Below are 15,990 nucleotides of genomic sequence, written 5' to 3' on the forward strand. Positions count from 1 at the left end.
TGAAGATGTGAGTTCTTTCCAAGATTTGATATCCCAGATTTTGATTCCCTCAGTACCTGTTTGTTTGTTAGCCCTGTCTATGACCAAGTTTCTGCTTTCTTACCACTGCATGCAAGCAGGTGTCCATCGTTAGAAATTGCAAGTGCATGGATAGAGCCATTATAGGCAGTTAAATGAGCAAGCAGCTTGTAACGCAGTGGCTGCACTGACTTGTTGAACAATGCAAGGAAAGACATTATGATATAATCCACTGTAGTCGCCTGCTCACAATGTATTTATCTGTACTTCCCATTTGTTTTCAAATACTTTTGTATCATTACCATATTTGTTTCTGTATTTGTTTGATTCCATGGTAACTTCATCATTGATGCCATTTGTGTAGTGCTATTCTTCTTATTCTTCTCTTGAGATATGCTGATGCAGCCCTATTATTCTTATTCTTTACAAGTGCTATTCTTGGTTACCATTTTCGAAGCCCCTTATTGTTTTCGCTCAATATGGTAATCTGTTGAATACTTTACTTCTCATGAACCATCCTTAAGTTCCAGGTAGCTACTCAGTTCTTTCTCTATCATGCGCAGTACTACAGTTGTTCCACCTTTCTATGACTCAGAGCCTGGGGCTCCACCACCTCTTCCCCCAATGCTCACAGACCAGCTAGAGCTGTTTGGCAATGCCAATCGTCACCTGACTACACTTGTTGCTGATGAAATCCTAGTTCCTAAAGCTAGTATCATTCCCACTGCAAAGGCTTCATCATCTACACCTGCCCCTGAATTCAAGCTTGCAGTGCAGATGCACAAGCATTCTGATTGCTCTTCCTCTCCATACACCAAGAAAGCCACTTCCAATTCCATGCACCCCCATTCTTGAATGCCTTCACCCTCAGATTCCTCAGGCTCTTTGGATTCTTTCTCAGATAGCGACTCCTCAACTTCGAGCGTGAGTTTATCAGAAGACTCAAAGATTCCTAAACCTGCTGGTGAACCTGGGCATCTGGGGCATGGGGGTTACACACTTTGTGAAGCTTTAGATTGGAATCCAAAGTCATACACAAAATTCAAGGTTTGCAAGTTGTCATTGTACCCTTGGTATTGCAAATTAACTGATAAATTCCTAAGAGGTCTATGCATAGTCTCATTGACAACCACCTTGACATGACAAAATGCACATCTGCCCAAAGTCCCATGCTATTGGAAGTCATGCATGGCAAGGTGAACAGTTTCTCTGAGTCTCGATATTGTCAATAAACTTATCATCTCATCAGGTGCTCAACAACTTCCCAGACCTTGACAATTATACCAACTTGTGGCCAGTCAATAATTTGATCATGACATGCCTGAAATACATGTCTGGACACGCAAGACGAAAGGAGGGAGAAATGGCTGTAGGCAAGAGCAAGAGCAAGGCCAGGAAGTGATACCCCAACTGCATTATATGTCTCCATCATTATTACGTGCTGTATGTGTTCTATATTAAGCTGGCATTCCAAGAATCAAGCATGTTCATTCACATATCAGACAGGATGGAATACCAGAAATGCCCAAGCAACAGAGATGTTTCATGCATCCTTGGCTTAAAAATAACAGGTGTAGAAAGATTAATAACTGCGAGTTTTATGCACATCAGGAAGAGCGAAACTACATCATGCAAGTTGGCTGTGAAGCTACCCAGAACCCATCAGTATCAGTTCAAGCCAGTGCTTTCAAATGTTTAATCAAGATCAGAACGGATCTTGTTTGTATATCTGCAGTCCAGCTGAGAAATTTGGTATGTAACAGTGCAAATTATACTACTACTCTACACCTTGCAGCTGACCGACAATTGGCACAAGTCCTCAAGGGTTTCACAAGAGTAAGATTGCATGGGAGCCTAGCTCTTGGACAACTACTTATGCTTTGTGCAAAGCTGAAAAGATAGTTATGGTAGGCTCAATAGATCATTGAGTTTACTCACTGGTGAATTAAAAAATCAGCAAGCACATTATCTCTGCCTCGCATGTTCACAACAGAGGATAGTTGACTCCAACCCTCATAACAACTGCATCGCCTCAGAACTTATGACCACCCATACTAAGAAGCATGTTGGCTTGGAGATGAAGATGTCACTTGAAGAAGTTGCAGAATTGATGGATGTGTCTCCCTTCACACACATTCACAAAACAGTTGTGAACATAAGGTTGCACTGCAGCCTCCTTGAGAAGGCTTTCCAGAACAGGAAAATGCTGAGCAGCACGTGAGCAGCCAGAGCAACACATCAACATAGTGACCTGACAGGGTCTGGTCCATGATGCTGAATATAGCCTGCACCACAGGTGAAGCTTCAGGGTCTGATTTGAAGGTAAATAAAGGGTGTGAGGTAGTAAGTGATAACTCACAGCAGATGTTGGAAGGATAAATGTGTGAGTGTTTACCATCTGATGATTATAATTCGATCAAGCAATAATCTAAGAGGTGGGCAATGAAAGTGGGTGATGGAAGCAGGCTATAGCAGCGATCTGTCTTTTAATAACTTCACATGCTGAGTCAAAAGACAATAACCATAATTGTTTCAGATGTAGTTGACAAAAAAAATAGCAGGGAGCCAAAAAAAATATAGTGGGGAGCCAAACCGAAGCATGACAATACTGCAATGATAATCCTAGTTGTCAAGGATAATTGTGTGAGGTAATTGTAAGAGCAAATAGAGCAAAAGATAATTGAAAGTGATGGAGATGGGCCTGGACCTGTTGGAACTGTTTTTCATTCATACAACAAGACATCTAAAAGAATCAAGACAAAAATGCATGCACAAAACTTAAAAAGACCCAGGAATGATGTTTGCAAACTGATGATGAATTATTCCCCCACTATGAGTGCCAATAACATTGACATCGACATGCAGCATCCTGAGTTTCAGCAAGAAGATATACAAACGTCTCATGATGCAGATTTATTTGGTGACGATGAAGATGATGAAGACAATGATAAGGGTCCTGGCAACTTCATGGATGTTCTCAGTCAGCCTCCCACCAGTGTACTGTGACTTGAAAAGAGGGCCAGAGAGGAAGTGGTATGTAGATAGTACGAATCAGCTTCCATGACTCATGATACCCATCCAGATATCTGGGAAGCGTCACATTCAGGAAGTCGACTATTCGCAGGTACTTCGCCAGACTGTGTATGAACAACAAGAATGTATTAGCAACATTATAGAGGAAACTGAAGTGGTACACATGAGAAGCTCGTTGGGAATACACTGCTGATCATACCAGCAGATATGCCAAGAAGCTCAAGACCACATTGAGGAGCAACAACGTCTTGCAGAAGAAGAGCATAAGCGCCACATGCATGATTTCAACGAGTGATGGGAAAAGGCTCTGAGAGAGCAAGAGCAGGAAAAGCAAGTAAGTGCAACAGATGCATTCAGTCAGATGCATGCTTACAAGTTAATAGGAAATTCACACATGGCAAGAGCAGCAGCAAGCACTGCTGAGGAATAATGTTGCTGAAGAACTAGCATGGCACAAAGCAAAAATAAGTGCAAAAAAAGACCAAGAGGTGAGAAAGAATGACTGACCAAGGAATTACTAATGATGGCAAGTAGTTGGCTGAAGAACTGGCATGACACAATGCAGATTTAGATACAAGAAAAAATCAAGAGGTGGGACAGAACAACTGAGCACAGGAATTGCTAATGATGTCAAGCAGCTAGAGAATGCAAGAGAGCCATTTTTGCTGAAATGGAGCAAAGGCTACAACTAGAAATAGAAAAAATGAGGGTAGAAAAAGAGAACGAGCTCACTAACATGGAGCAGCACTTTGCAAGACATGGTAGGCAACAGCATGTGGCCACAGAAATCAGCACAGACCCCACCCAAAGGAATGCTCAACAGCCACCCCACATGCCCCAGAAACCACAGCTCAAGACTCTGTGCCTCAAGATGATCAAAAAGATCAGGAAGGCATGTGGAACAACACACAAGATGCATCTGGTATGTGTAGTAGAGGTAAGTACTAAGCAGTTGGAACTCGTTTTAAACTCATGTCATAGCAGGACGCTGACAAGCCTATAGAAACACATCGAGAACGATCATCAACAATTGAGCAAGAGCCACAGTGATTTCAGCCTGATGATGTCTACCCTATGTCTGCGATGGAAAATGCGATCTCCAAAGGCATAGAGGCGGCACTCAGATGCATCCTTGTTGATAAGGATATTTTGACATCCACAAAGCGTAGTCCTCGAAGGAAAAAGAAGCAGGATGATGAAATTAGGATAGAAAAGGCCGCAGATTTGAGCCACGAAAGAGACTTCCTTCTTGTGAGAGTTGAATTTTTGACGTATATGCTGATGTTAAGCATGAAGTAGGGTGAAATCCAGCATCTCCTCAAAGATACCTTCAGTATATCTCAAGATGCAGATTTTATTGTGCACCAGCCAGCGGATCATGAAGATGTGTACTCATACAAGTACAAAGATGGCCCAGGCCCCAACACCCAGAATCTGGCCTTTGATCTCAAACATGGATTTAACACCCCCTGGAATGTGAAAATTCTCGATATTCTCCTTGAAGAATTGAAAAAGAGGAGTGTAGAAGAGGAGTGGCCGTTCCAGAGGTTGGATGCCTATTATAAGGCGATACTCGAAGATCACTACAAGCGGATGCGGATGGTCTGGAGAGCAGCCCAACCAAAGGTTACAGCAAAGGGCTGCTTGGAGATTGCAGAAGCAGTGGAGGAGAGGTTGATTGCAAAAAGAGGTGAAAATCTGAAGTTGGTTCATCAAACAACTTGTTGGTGAAATGTATGTCTGCAGCATGATCTCAAGGCTCTTCGGATACTAATGTGTCTATAGAAATATCTCCACAGAGCAAAAGTCCTGGAGCAAGTTATTAAGCTGAAGAAAGATGGCGAGGACGACAACCTACCAGCTTGGCAGTGGCTTCAAAAACTAGTCAAGATGCTGGGAGACAGGGGTATGAGTTCAGAAGAAAGTGATATTGAAAATGACGTTGAATGTGTGCTCTGGGTCAAGAACATGGCATGGTGTCATGGGATAGAGTGAGAACTGAATATCATCAATAATCAGAGAGTCTTGGATGATGAAATTTTCGGGCCCCAGGGTTCCAAACCAATGAAGAGGATACATGCATCAGGAAATTCGACGACTGTACAGAACCCAGTCACTGGATTACCCAAGGCCCTATACAATGGCAGATGGTTTGATGGTCTTACTGGAGGTCAGGTAGAAAGGTTGAATGTGTCAGATGAGACGTTCCGATGGATGAAAGTTGGTGTAGCATAGTAGCATGTTGAATAGACAGTGTAAGTGAACTGCAGGAAATGGAAGATAAGTTAATTCCCCCTCCACTGTATGTACAGTGGAGGGGATGACGCGTGCTGATGGCTGGCTGGATCGTTGTGAGAGTGAGTTAGCCATTGCCCACTCCACTGTATGTATGGTGGAGTGGATGATGTGTGTTGACAGCTGGACATGTTGGTTGATTAATGGTTGGATCTGTCAACAAATGAGCTTACCTGACTAACAGGCCAGCATGATCTAAAGGATCGCAGTAAGTGAAGGTGGATGACCTGGAGTTGATGGCTTGATCATTCCACAAAAAAGGATGGAGTTGGCAAGGTGGTGGTAATGGAATAGGAGATATGACAGTACATATTGTTGTGCTCTGAAGATAGGAATGATGAACGATGAACTCGATGAGCACAACAGTACATACTGTCATGCTTTGAGGATGGGGGTGATGAAGTAGCTCGAGAGAGTCGACAGTACAAAGTTCAAACTGTACTGTTGAGGAGTCAATGTTATGTAACAATTCCCTAATATGGGTGTTTGTGATTGTTGGGCACTTTCATCACCAAAGTTCTTAAGTCCTGTGTTTGTAATTGTTGGGCACTTTCGTCGCAAAAGTTCTTAAGTCCTGTGTTTGTGATTGTTGGGCACTTTCGTCACCAAAGTTCTAAGTCCTATGGAACTTAGTAACTATTACTCTAGGAGGTTTGATGGTTTGTACTGTTGAGCCTCCCATTCTCCTTGTCAACAACGACCCTTCCTCACCTTCTTCCAGGGCATGACTGTATGTACGGTCATGCCTGGTGTTCTCTACTTTCATCATCACCAGATGTCTCATTGCAGCAACCTTTCACAACCTTCTCCAGGGCATGACTGTATGTACAGTTGTGCCCATTCATCGCCACTGCCAACATCCTAATTCTAAGCCAACATCCATTGCTTCCTGGTTCGACATCCATGGCAGCCCTTCCTGCCTGGCATTCTTTGCCAACGATCAGTCCACACCAAGCTCAGGTCACCACCAGCTCTCCCTAACAACAGAGTTATATCCTTGTTTGGTAGTTCTTGTAATGAACATCATATTTTCATACAAGGCTTACTGCTGTCTTGTTATTTCATTACTGGAAATTGTGAGTTGTTTCTTTTATCGTTGTTGTTCATCTGACTCAAAAGCTTGCCTATGCAGTTGTTTCTTGCTCTCCAATTCACTCCCATCAATTCATAGAAACAACAGTACATACTGTCATTGCTATTCACCCCGCTCTTCATGCCTGTGTCTCGCTCACTGTTCAAACGGTGCTTCTGTGAGGAATGCATCAAAACCAGTGATCATGCTGAGGATGGCATGCCTAAGGGGGTACTCATTGCAGAATGTCTTATGGCTGCACATTTACAACACACCAAACATACCCAAGCAGAACATGCTGCCACTGGCTCTCCCTGCATGAACACCATCATGGATTTGTTAGTCTCACAGCTGAATGCACTTGCTCTTATCAACAACAAACCACCTGTTTCTCACCCCAACCCCACTCCACCATTATCTATTATGGCTCTCACAGATGATCTTGAGCAACTCACTTTGCTAGATCATTTTGTTGCCTGTGAACCCAGAGTCACTATTCCTGGCAACATCTCCCAAAAGAACATACATCGGCCAACTGTGAAGGCCTTGATGGTCCTCGATAACATAGAGTTCCGCATTCAGCAGTGCTTTCGGTTGTTACCTGCAGGTAATTCCAATGATGTTGGTCGCAAGCTACTATTGCTTCGCACAGCTGTGGAGTCTGTCAAATGAAAAGCAGACCTTGTGGTCACACAGAAGATGGCAATTATGTTGGAGATAGATGGCTTAGAAGCTCAGTTCAACAGTCAAAAGCCTCCTGAAATGGACTTACATGCAGCAGTCGAATTTGATACCAGTAAGAGTTGATTATCTTCATTGTGATCATGTTCTGAATAGTCAATAGACATTCACCATGATTTTCCACTGGATCAGTGTGATGAAATCGCACAGGTCGCCTTATTCGTCACTGTGATGTGTAAAGTCATCATGGGGGTCAGCAAGTGAGCCTGCAATTTCCTCTTGGGACTTATTTCAATCATGTTATTCCTCACTTTCCAGAGATCAGATGGTAGCCTCAGCTCTTCCCATCAAAATGTGCTCAGGCAAATTCCAAAGAGTTTTGACACTGTGTTCTCAAGATTCCATCTCACTGAGAAAACTGTCATCTATGCAGTCTGCCCCAGTTGTCACTGCACTTACAGCCCACATCATGCAGACGGCTCAACTGTTCCTACATATCCTGAACATTGCACACACCACCCCACACCAGAGGCCGAATGTGGCGAGTCATTGCTCAGCCCTGGCCCTGATGGAGTAGTGTGACCGAAGAAGACATTCATTTACCACGATTTTAAAGACTACCTCGCCAGTCTCCTCTCCCATGCAGATATTGAGGGGGCGATGGATCAAGCCTGTGATGATTTGCAAGACTTGATCAATTCCCCCCATCCGCCTTTGATGAAACATGCATTTGAGGCTCAGTTTCTCCATCAATTTTGTGGCCCAGACCCAGCTTCACTTTTTATTGATAGAGGAGATGAAGGGTGCTATGCTTTTGCCCTTTTCATGGACTTCTTCAATCCAGAGGGCATGAATTTGTGTGGTACCAACAAATCCTCTGGCATCATCTCTATGGCATGCTTGAATCTACCATTGGATATCAGGTATAAGCCCAAAAACATGTATCTTGCAGGAATCATCCCAGGTCCAAAACAGCCATCCCTCAAGCATCTCAATCACTACATCCGGCCACTTATTGATGACATGGTAGACTCATGGGAGCATGGCATCAATTTTTCCAAGACTGCTTGTTTTCCCACTGGCCAGCTTGCTCACAGTGCTATTGTTTTGGCAGTTTGTGATCTTCCTGCCACTCATCATCTTGCTTCTTTAGCTGGAACCAGTAGCCATTTTTATTGTAGCACGTGCAATTGCTACCATAAGACCACATATGGTAGAGTGGACTTCAAAAGCTGGAAACCTCATGATAAAGATGAACTCCAGAAGTTCGCTGAGCAGTGGAGGGACACTGCAACAACCTCTGAACGAGAGAAACTATTCAAAGCTCACGGTGTGCGCTATTCAGAGATGTGGCATTTGCCATACTGGGATCCCTCATGCCAGCTTGTTGTTGACCCGATGCATTGTATATTGGAAGGTTTAGTCCAGCATCACTCTCATACCCTTCTCGGTTTGACTACAGCAACCACTTCATCTTCATTGACTTTACCCCCTCCAGCCTTTTCATGCGACTTAGGTGATATGCCTCCGGGGATGACTTCGAAGGAAATGACTCAGGTCACTGCTATATGCACCCTTCTTGTTTCCCAGTTGTCATCCAATGATGAAAATCTGGATAACCTAAAAAATTTGCTGTTTCACAAGAATATGGGACCTCTCAAGTTTGTTTGCAAGGCCTTGTGATGCGCTCCCCAGAAATCTAGTAGATTGTTCAAAATCAACTATGTCAAAGCTCTCATGGAATGGGTAAGTTTTTAATATGTCTACTTTGTTGCGACTTTTTTATGTTTGTTCTCAGTGCTGTGGAAAACCTTTTGCTGCTCCTGAGAAAGAGCTTCAGCTTGGTTCTCTAGATGCCCTTCATCATGTCCGAGATGTCATCCAACAAATAACCATTCCATCTTGGTTTACTTCAGTCCCAAGCGATTTCGGAAGTGCATCTGCTGGGACAATGAAAGCAGACAAATGGCACTCTCTAATCACCATCTACATTCCTATTGCCCTCATGAGCTTGTGGGGGGCCAGTACCTCACATCCTTCCAATGAAGTCAGCACTCACCTTAGAGCTGTTCTCGACCATACTATGGAACTTGTTTGCATGGTGTATCTCACATGCACCCGAACAATGACTGTAGAGAGAGCACACATGTATCGCTCTCACATTGTGCTTTATGTTGGAAATTTGAAGAAGATATACCCTAACATCGCTCTGCATCCAAATCACCATGCTGCCTTCCACATATATGACTTTCTACTCCTATTTGGCCCAGCCCACTCTTGGTGGTGCTTTCCTTTCAAACATTTGATTGGAATACTTCAGCATCTTCCAGTAAATCATAAGACTGGTGAGTTTTTACAGAACACCAGTGTAATAGTGGGACTGACTTTTCAAGGTGAGTCAGAAACTACCATGTTATACTCATTCATCAAAACTTCAAAACTTCACCATTGGCTCAGTCAACCTGACTGTTTGCCAGCTATTCAAGAGTGCAAATTTTTGTTTGACAGCACATATGCTCCCAAGAGTGCTGGAACTCTTGGTGAAGAACTTGCTGAAGATCCTTTGGATGACAGTTTACAGGCTCCTTCCTCTGCTGTAGCTGTGGCTGTTCCTGAAACCTTGTTTGTGCTTATCAAATGATACACAGCAATATTACGTGCACGACTAAAATTCAATGGGATTGTCTCTACTCACATCGGGAATAGTTAAGTTTTTTATTATTCTCAGGGTGACTGGTTATCATCTCCTGTCCCCAGCAGTATCCAACATATCTATGCTACACCCACAGGTGAACTAGTGTTTGCTGTCCACAAGCTCCTCCCACATCACAATCAGTCCATTGATCCATTTGCTATGTATCCTCATTTTCCCACCAAAATGTACTCGTCAAGCTCAAGTAGTCATTTGGAAAATGTCAAGGTATCCTGGGTTGTTAGTCACTTTGCTCGATGGGCAATTTCAAGTGATACTGTAGTCATACTATCTCTATCTCGTGTAAGTACAATTCACCTTGAGAAATCACCAGTGTCTAACTACTGTCAAACAAGATTGATTTTCAATTTCACTCTACTACATAGTTTTGCGTACATTTACAATATATAAGCTGTCCACCCTGTCATTTGAATAAGAGTGTGTTAATGCGTGTTTCTAACCGAAAGGCATCACTTGTGTCTATAACTTATCATCTAGTCCCCTAATATTTAGCATCTCAAACTCAAGTGGGCAATGACATTATAAGTGGGCAATGATTCAGCCATGAGTGGGCGATCATTGGGTGATCGGTTTTATCTAGAGATAAAGCTTGATGATTTATTTTCACATTTTATTGTCAGGGGGTATTTTGAATTTTAACGCCCGTCTAAACGACGGTCTAAACTTCATACATGAGCAGATGTTCAGTCACGTGCTAAAATTGAAGTTTTTTCGAGTCTTAAATGTGAAGTTTCATTTCGAAGTTTATGCCAGCATTAAAGAGATATTTATATTTCTTATTGTCATTGACATTCAGACAGTAAGAAAATGTTCGCTGATACTTTATATTTCTCTTGTCGTGCAAGACCTCTTTAACATTTGAAATTTTACATCCGCTAAGACGACAACCTCAATATTAAGTATTATCTTGACATTTCGCATGACATTCAAACCAGTCTTAAATATTCGGATCCCCGATGTGTTTGCTGATGCAGACATGATGCATTGAAGCATCAACGCACGCCTACTGGAGCTGCCTCAGAATATTGGTTCTCTTGCCCGCGCCGGGACCGCCGTCAGCGAGCGACATACTACTTATGGCTGTGACATCCATCATCCTGATATTGGGCGCTCAGTTGAATTTATTCACCAATTGAATAACCCCTGCGGAATCGGTAACAAAAGACGAGCCCAATCATTCGCTTTATCCGACTTTCTCCCGCGTTTCTCCAGGACTTCGGACATGCCGTGGCTAGACGTAGCTTGCACCCAGCATTCAAGTTGGGGTGAATTGCCACTGTAGCACGAACTTGACGGTAATTATCGAGCCCGCAGTGACAAGGTTGCGCGAGCATTCAGTTAGACATATCTTGTCCAAGCTTGAATGGGCTGCCACTCAATATATACACTGGTATCCCCTTAAGCTTCACTCTCGCAGACTGACTATTTCGTCCACTGAGGTCCAAGTAGCGTTCAACAATTTCAATCCAGACACTATGACAGGTATGTATCAATTTCTATGAATAATCCTTGCTGACGAAAAAAAACGGCACCGGACACTCCCACAGTCGACAGTCCTGTGCCTGCACAAAGCCGTTAAATGTCGTAGCTATCTCGCTGTCACAGAAACGGCTGTCAATCTGCAATAGATCCTCGAATCAAACACAACCATGAAGGTCATCTCCGTACCCCCTCCATTGGGTCTCTGGACAACCGTACGTTCGGTTGGCGTATTCAATGTCGCTTGTTCATTTGGTGCATTATGGGCCTTCGTCAAAGTCCTAAGGGTCCTTCGCTGGCGATTGAAGACAACTCAACTGCAGGGTCCGCCTCGCACTAGTTTCATATATGGTGTTTCGCACGACCTAACGTCATCTAAAGATAGTGGTGGAATGTATGAATGTTGGGCGACAGAATATGGGGTAGCGTATATGATTCCAAGCGTCCTCGGACAGACTAGAATTGTGCTGTGCGACCCGAGAGCTACAGCACATTTCTATGCCCGAGAGACATGAACATATGTACAGGCGCCCCTTTCGTTGGCGTTTCTGGAGATATCAGTATGTTAACATCGTCATCTTACCTTGTCTGTCTGACACCTCTTGTTAGATCGGCAGAGGGCTACTATGGTCTGAGCGTGAAGACCACAGGAGGTACTGTTTAGCTCTTGTCCTCGCGCTAGCGACTTATCTACTACATGCGAATTAGGCAGCGGAAGTCTCTCGCACCAGCTTTCAGCAATGCAGCGATTCGGAAACTCACATCAGTGTTTTACGACACAGCTTACAAGGTAAGGTTTTGCAACGTGGGTAATGTAGCATATCTGATCTTGATACTTTACAGGCCAAATGTGCATGGGATAATGCTATAGAATCGGGCAATGGTGGTGACGCTATCATCGAAGTTCAGAGCTGGTGCGCAGCTATTTTGGCTTGTCAAGTGTCATTTCTAATCGAAACGACTCAAAAGGATGAATCATATATCGTACGCGATCATATTTTGCCATCGACGCCTCTAATTGACGCATTATCAGTCTGGATACGATTGGCATTGCTGGTTTCTCCCATGATTTTGGCTCGCTCGATGGAAAGCGAGCCAGCGTGACCGAAGTGTTTGATACTTTCGGAACCAGCCAACAGGCTTCAGCAGTGAACAAAATCTTTATCTTGCTTGCGTCAGCGTTTCCTATCATTATCAAGATGCCCACTAAGCGGACGAATTTGTTCAAGAAACTTAGTATAACCATGGGGAAAATATCCAGCGACTTATTGATTCGCAGCCGCAGGGAGAGCCATATAAATATGAGCGAGAGAGACGAAGAGAAGTCAATCATTGGATTGTTGAGTGCGCTGTCCGAGAAATCTATCGTAGTCTCTTGATTGACGCAACAATCAGTTAAATCCGAAGGCCTGGATGTCGAACTTCGTATGTCGGAGGAGGAAGTAATGGCTCGGGTCTGTGAAGACTATGTATCACAGCCATCATTTGTGAGCTGACATCCTGCAGATGAAGGTCTTGCTTATTGCTGGTTATGAAACGACATCTAGTGAGTTGATTTCTTGTCTGCTACTGTCATATTAGCTGACTTTTCATCATCAGTCAGTCTCACGGTGAGCCTACTGTGCGATCATGTCTGTGCACGCTATTAATGTGATGATCAGTGGGCGCTGATCGAGCTATCGCGACACCTCGATGTCCAAACCAGCCTCAGAGAGGAACTGCTTGCGTTTGGCGCCGATCCGACATATGACCAATTAAAAGCCAATCTCCCATACTTGGATGCGATTATTCATGAAATTCTACGACTCCACCCTCCTGTAGGCGAGTTCACTCGTGTTATGAGTGTGCCTATCTACATGTGAATACGCACTCACAATAAATCTACAGGCAGCGGAAGACGACGTTATTCCCTTGAGCGAACCTGTGCGCACGGAGTCCGGGGAAATGGCGGACAGTATATCAATAGCGAAAGAGACATTGATCACGATATCAAGCGCAGCGATCAATCGCTCTTCGACCATCTGGGGACCTGACGCAAAGGAATTCAAGCCTGATCGTTGGCTGACTGAAGACGGCATCAGTGGGAAGTCCAAGGAAGTCCAAGGTCATAGGCATCTCCTGACATTCGTCGACGGCCCTAGGACGTGTCTTGGAAAAGATTTTGCAATCACAGAATTCAAGGTGAGCGATTTGAATCAGCCAGTCTGGACATTATTTACTGCGATACAGACGGTTTTATTGGTTCTGGTAAAGAACTTCGTGTTTGAGATGCGTGATGGACCTGATACTCCAATCGAAGTTGTGAGGGGGATTTTACCCCGTCCACGAGTTGTTGGAGAGGACGGTATCGGGGTACCTTTGAGAGTCCGTCGGTATGATTGATTGATTGCGCTTGCACTAGCAATTTTACTATACTTTCTCCCACCTATTCGCGGCTGAAACCCTTGGGTTGTATTCAGACCAGAAGAAGACTGATATCGTTTGTTCAATCTGACGTTGAAGCTGCAGGTTATCCACTTGCTTCACTGTTTCCTTGTAAGCTGGTCAGGATCCAGCACAAATGGCCCTGACATCATCCTCCGATGTTTGTGTTACCACAATGAGGCCAAAGTGGCCGCGGTTGTCAGGCGTAAACAGTGTCTGAGCCTGACAACTGCGGCTACCTCCCCTCCAAAATGGTTTTGCAAGCTCTTGCAACTAAACCAGTAGCACTGGATATGGAGATGATGATAATACAGCCCACAACTAGTACTGCACCCAATCAGACGATGCCAGAAGAGGAGTTCCATCCAGCATTAATGTTGACAGAAGTAATTTATCAGCTTTCACACACTACTTATCACTTCAACATCATGCCATGAGTCTGGCAATACGAATCCGCTGAGCAGCAGAAAGAATAGCAAGAATAGCATATATGGAGCTATATAGTGCTCATATTACGATGTCAGTCCTCTTCTGATCTGAATACAATCTAAGGGTTTCAGCCGCAAATAAGTAGGAGAAAATAATTGTAAAATTGCTAGTGCAGCGCAATCAATCATTCATACCGACGAACTCTCAAGGGTACCCCAATACCATCCTCTCCAACAACCCGCGGACGGAATAAAAGTCCCCTCACAACTTCGACTGGAGTATCAGGTCCGTCCCGCATCTCAAACACAAAGTTCTTCACCAGAACCAATAAAACCGTCTGTATCGCAGTGAGCAATGTCCAGACTGGCTGATTCGAATCACCCACCTTGAATTCGGCGATCGCAAAATCTTTTCCAAGACACGTCCTCGGGCCGTCGATAAATGTCAGCAAATGCCTATGACCATGGACTTCCTTGGCCTTCCCACTGATCCCGCCTTCAGTCAGCCAACGACCAGGCTTGAATTCCTTTGCGTCAGGTCCCCAGATGGTCGAAGAGCGATTGATCGCTGCGACCGGTATCGTGATCAATGTCCCTTTCGCTATAGATATACTGTCCGTCATTCCCCCAGACTCCGTGCGCACAGGTTCGCTCAAGGGAATAACATCGTCTTCCGCTGCCTGTAGACTTATTGTGAGTGTGTATTCACATGTAGACAGACACACTCACAACACGAGTGAACTCGCGCAGCGGAGGATGGAGTCGTAGAGTTTCGTGGACAACCGCATCCAAGTATGGGAGATTGGCCTTTAATTGATCATATGTCGGATCGGGGCCAAATGCAAGCAGTTCCTCTCTGAGGCTGGTTTGGGCATCGAGGTGTCGTGATAGCTCGATCAGCGCCCACTGATCATCACATTAATAGTGTGCATAAACACTCTCGCATAGTAGGCTTACCGTAAGAGCGGCTGTCGATGGAAAGTCAGCTAATATAATGGCAGCGAACAGAAATGAACTCACTTGACGTCGTTTCGTAACCCGCGAGAAGCAAGACCTTCATCTGCAGAATATCAGCTTGCAAGTTATGGCTGTGATACATGGTCTCCCACAGACCTGAGCCACTACTTCCTCCTTCGACATTTGAAGCGGGGCATCTTGGCCTTCGGAATTAACTTAATGCCGCGTTAATCGAGAATATGATAAATCTCTTGGAGGACTTACTTAGCAATCCGATGATGGACTTCTCCTCGTCTCTCCCGCTCGTATTCGCATCCTTCTCCCGGCGGCTGCGAATGAATAACTCGTTGGATATTTCTTCCATGGCTACGCCAAGTTTTTTGACCAGATTCATCCGCTTGTTGGGAATCTTGATAATGACGGGAAACGCCAATGCAAGCAGAAGACCTGGATTCAATACTGAAGCTTTTGGTTGTTTCCAAAAGTATCAAACACTTCGGTCACGCTAGCGCGCTTTCCATCGAGCGAACCAAAATCATGGGAGAAACCAGCAATGCCAATCGTATCCAGACTGATAATGCATCAATTAGAGGCTTCAATGGTAAAATATCTTCGCCTACGATATATGATTCATCCTTTGAGTTGTTTCCATTAGGAATGACACTTGACAAGCCAAAATAGCTACGCACCAGTTCTGAACTTCGATGATAGCGTCGCCATCTTTACTCGATTCCATAGCAATATCCCATGCACATTTAGCCTGCAAATATCAGGATCAGGGATACTACATTCCCCACATCGCAATCCCTCACCTTGTAAGCTGAGTCATAAAACACTGATGTGAGTTTCCGAATCGCTGTATTACTGAAGCTGGAGTGAGGGCCTTCCGC

General features: G+C 44.3%; 1 protein-coding gene across 1 annotated transcript; it reads right to left on the reverse strand.

Annotated features, from left to right (window-relative positions):
• Nucleotides 1–2,104: 2,104 nt before the first annotated feature.
• Nucleotides 2,105–2,344, reverse strand: BJ212DRAFT_1237608 (uncharacterized protein; the record flags this gene model as incomplete). Its single annotated transcript, XM_041329552.1, has 1 exon — nucleotides 2,105–2,344. A coding segment is annotated over one exon (240 nt), but the record flags the coding sequence as incomplete, so codon positions are not given.
• Nucleotides 2,345–15,990: the final 13,646 nt, after the last annotated feature.

The sequence above is a fragment of the Suillus subaureus genome, assembly GCF_016647635.1.
Source record: "Suillus subaureus strain MN1 chromosome Unknown BJ212scaffold_338, whole genome shotgun sequence".
Lineage (NCBI taxonomy): Eukaryota > Fungi > Basidiomycota > Agaricomycetes > Boletales > Suillaceae > Suillus > Suillus subaureus.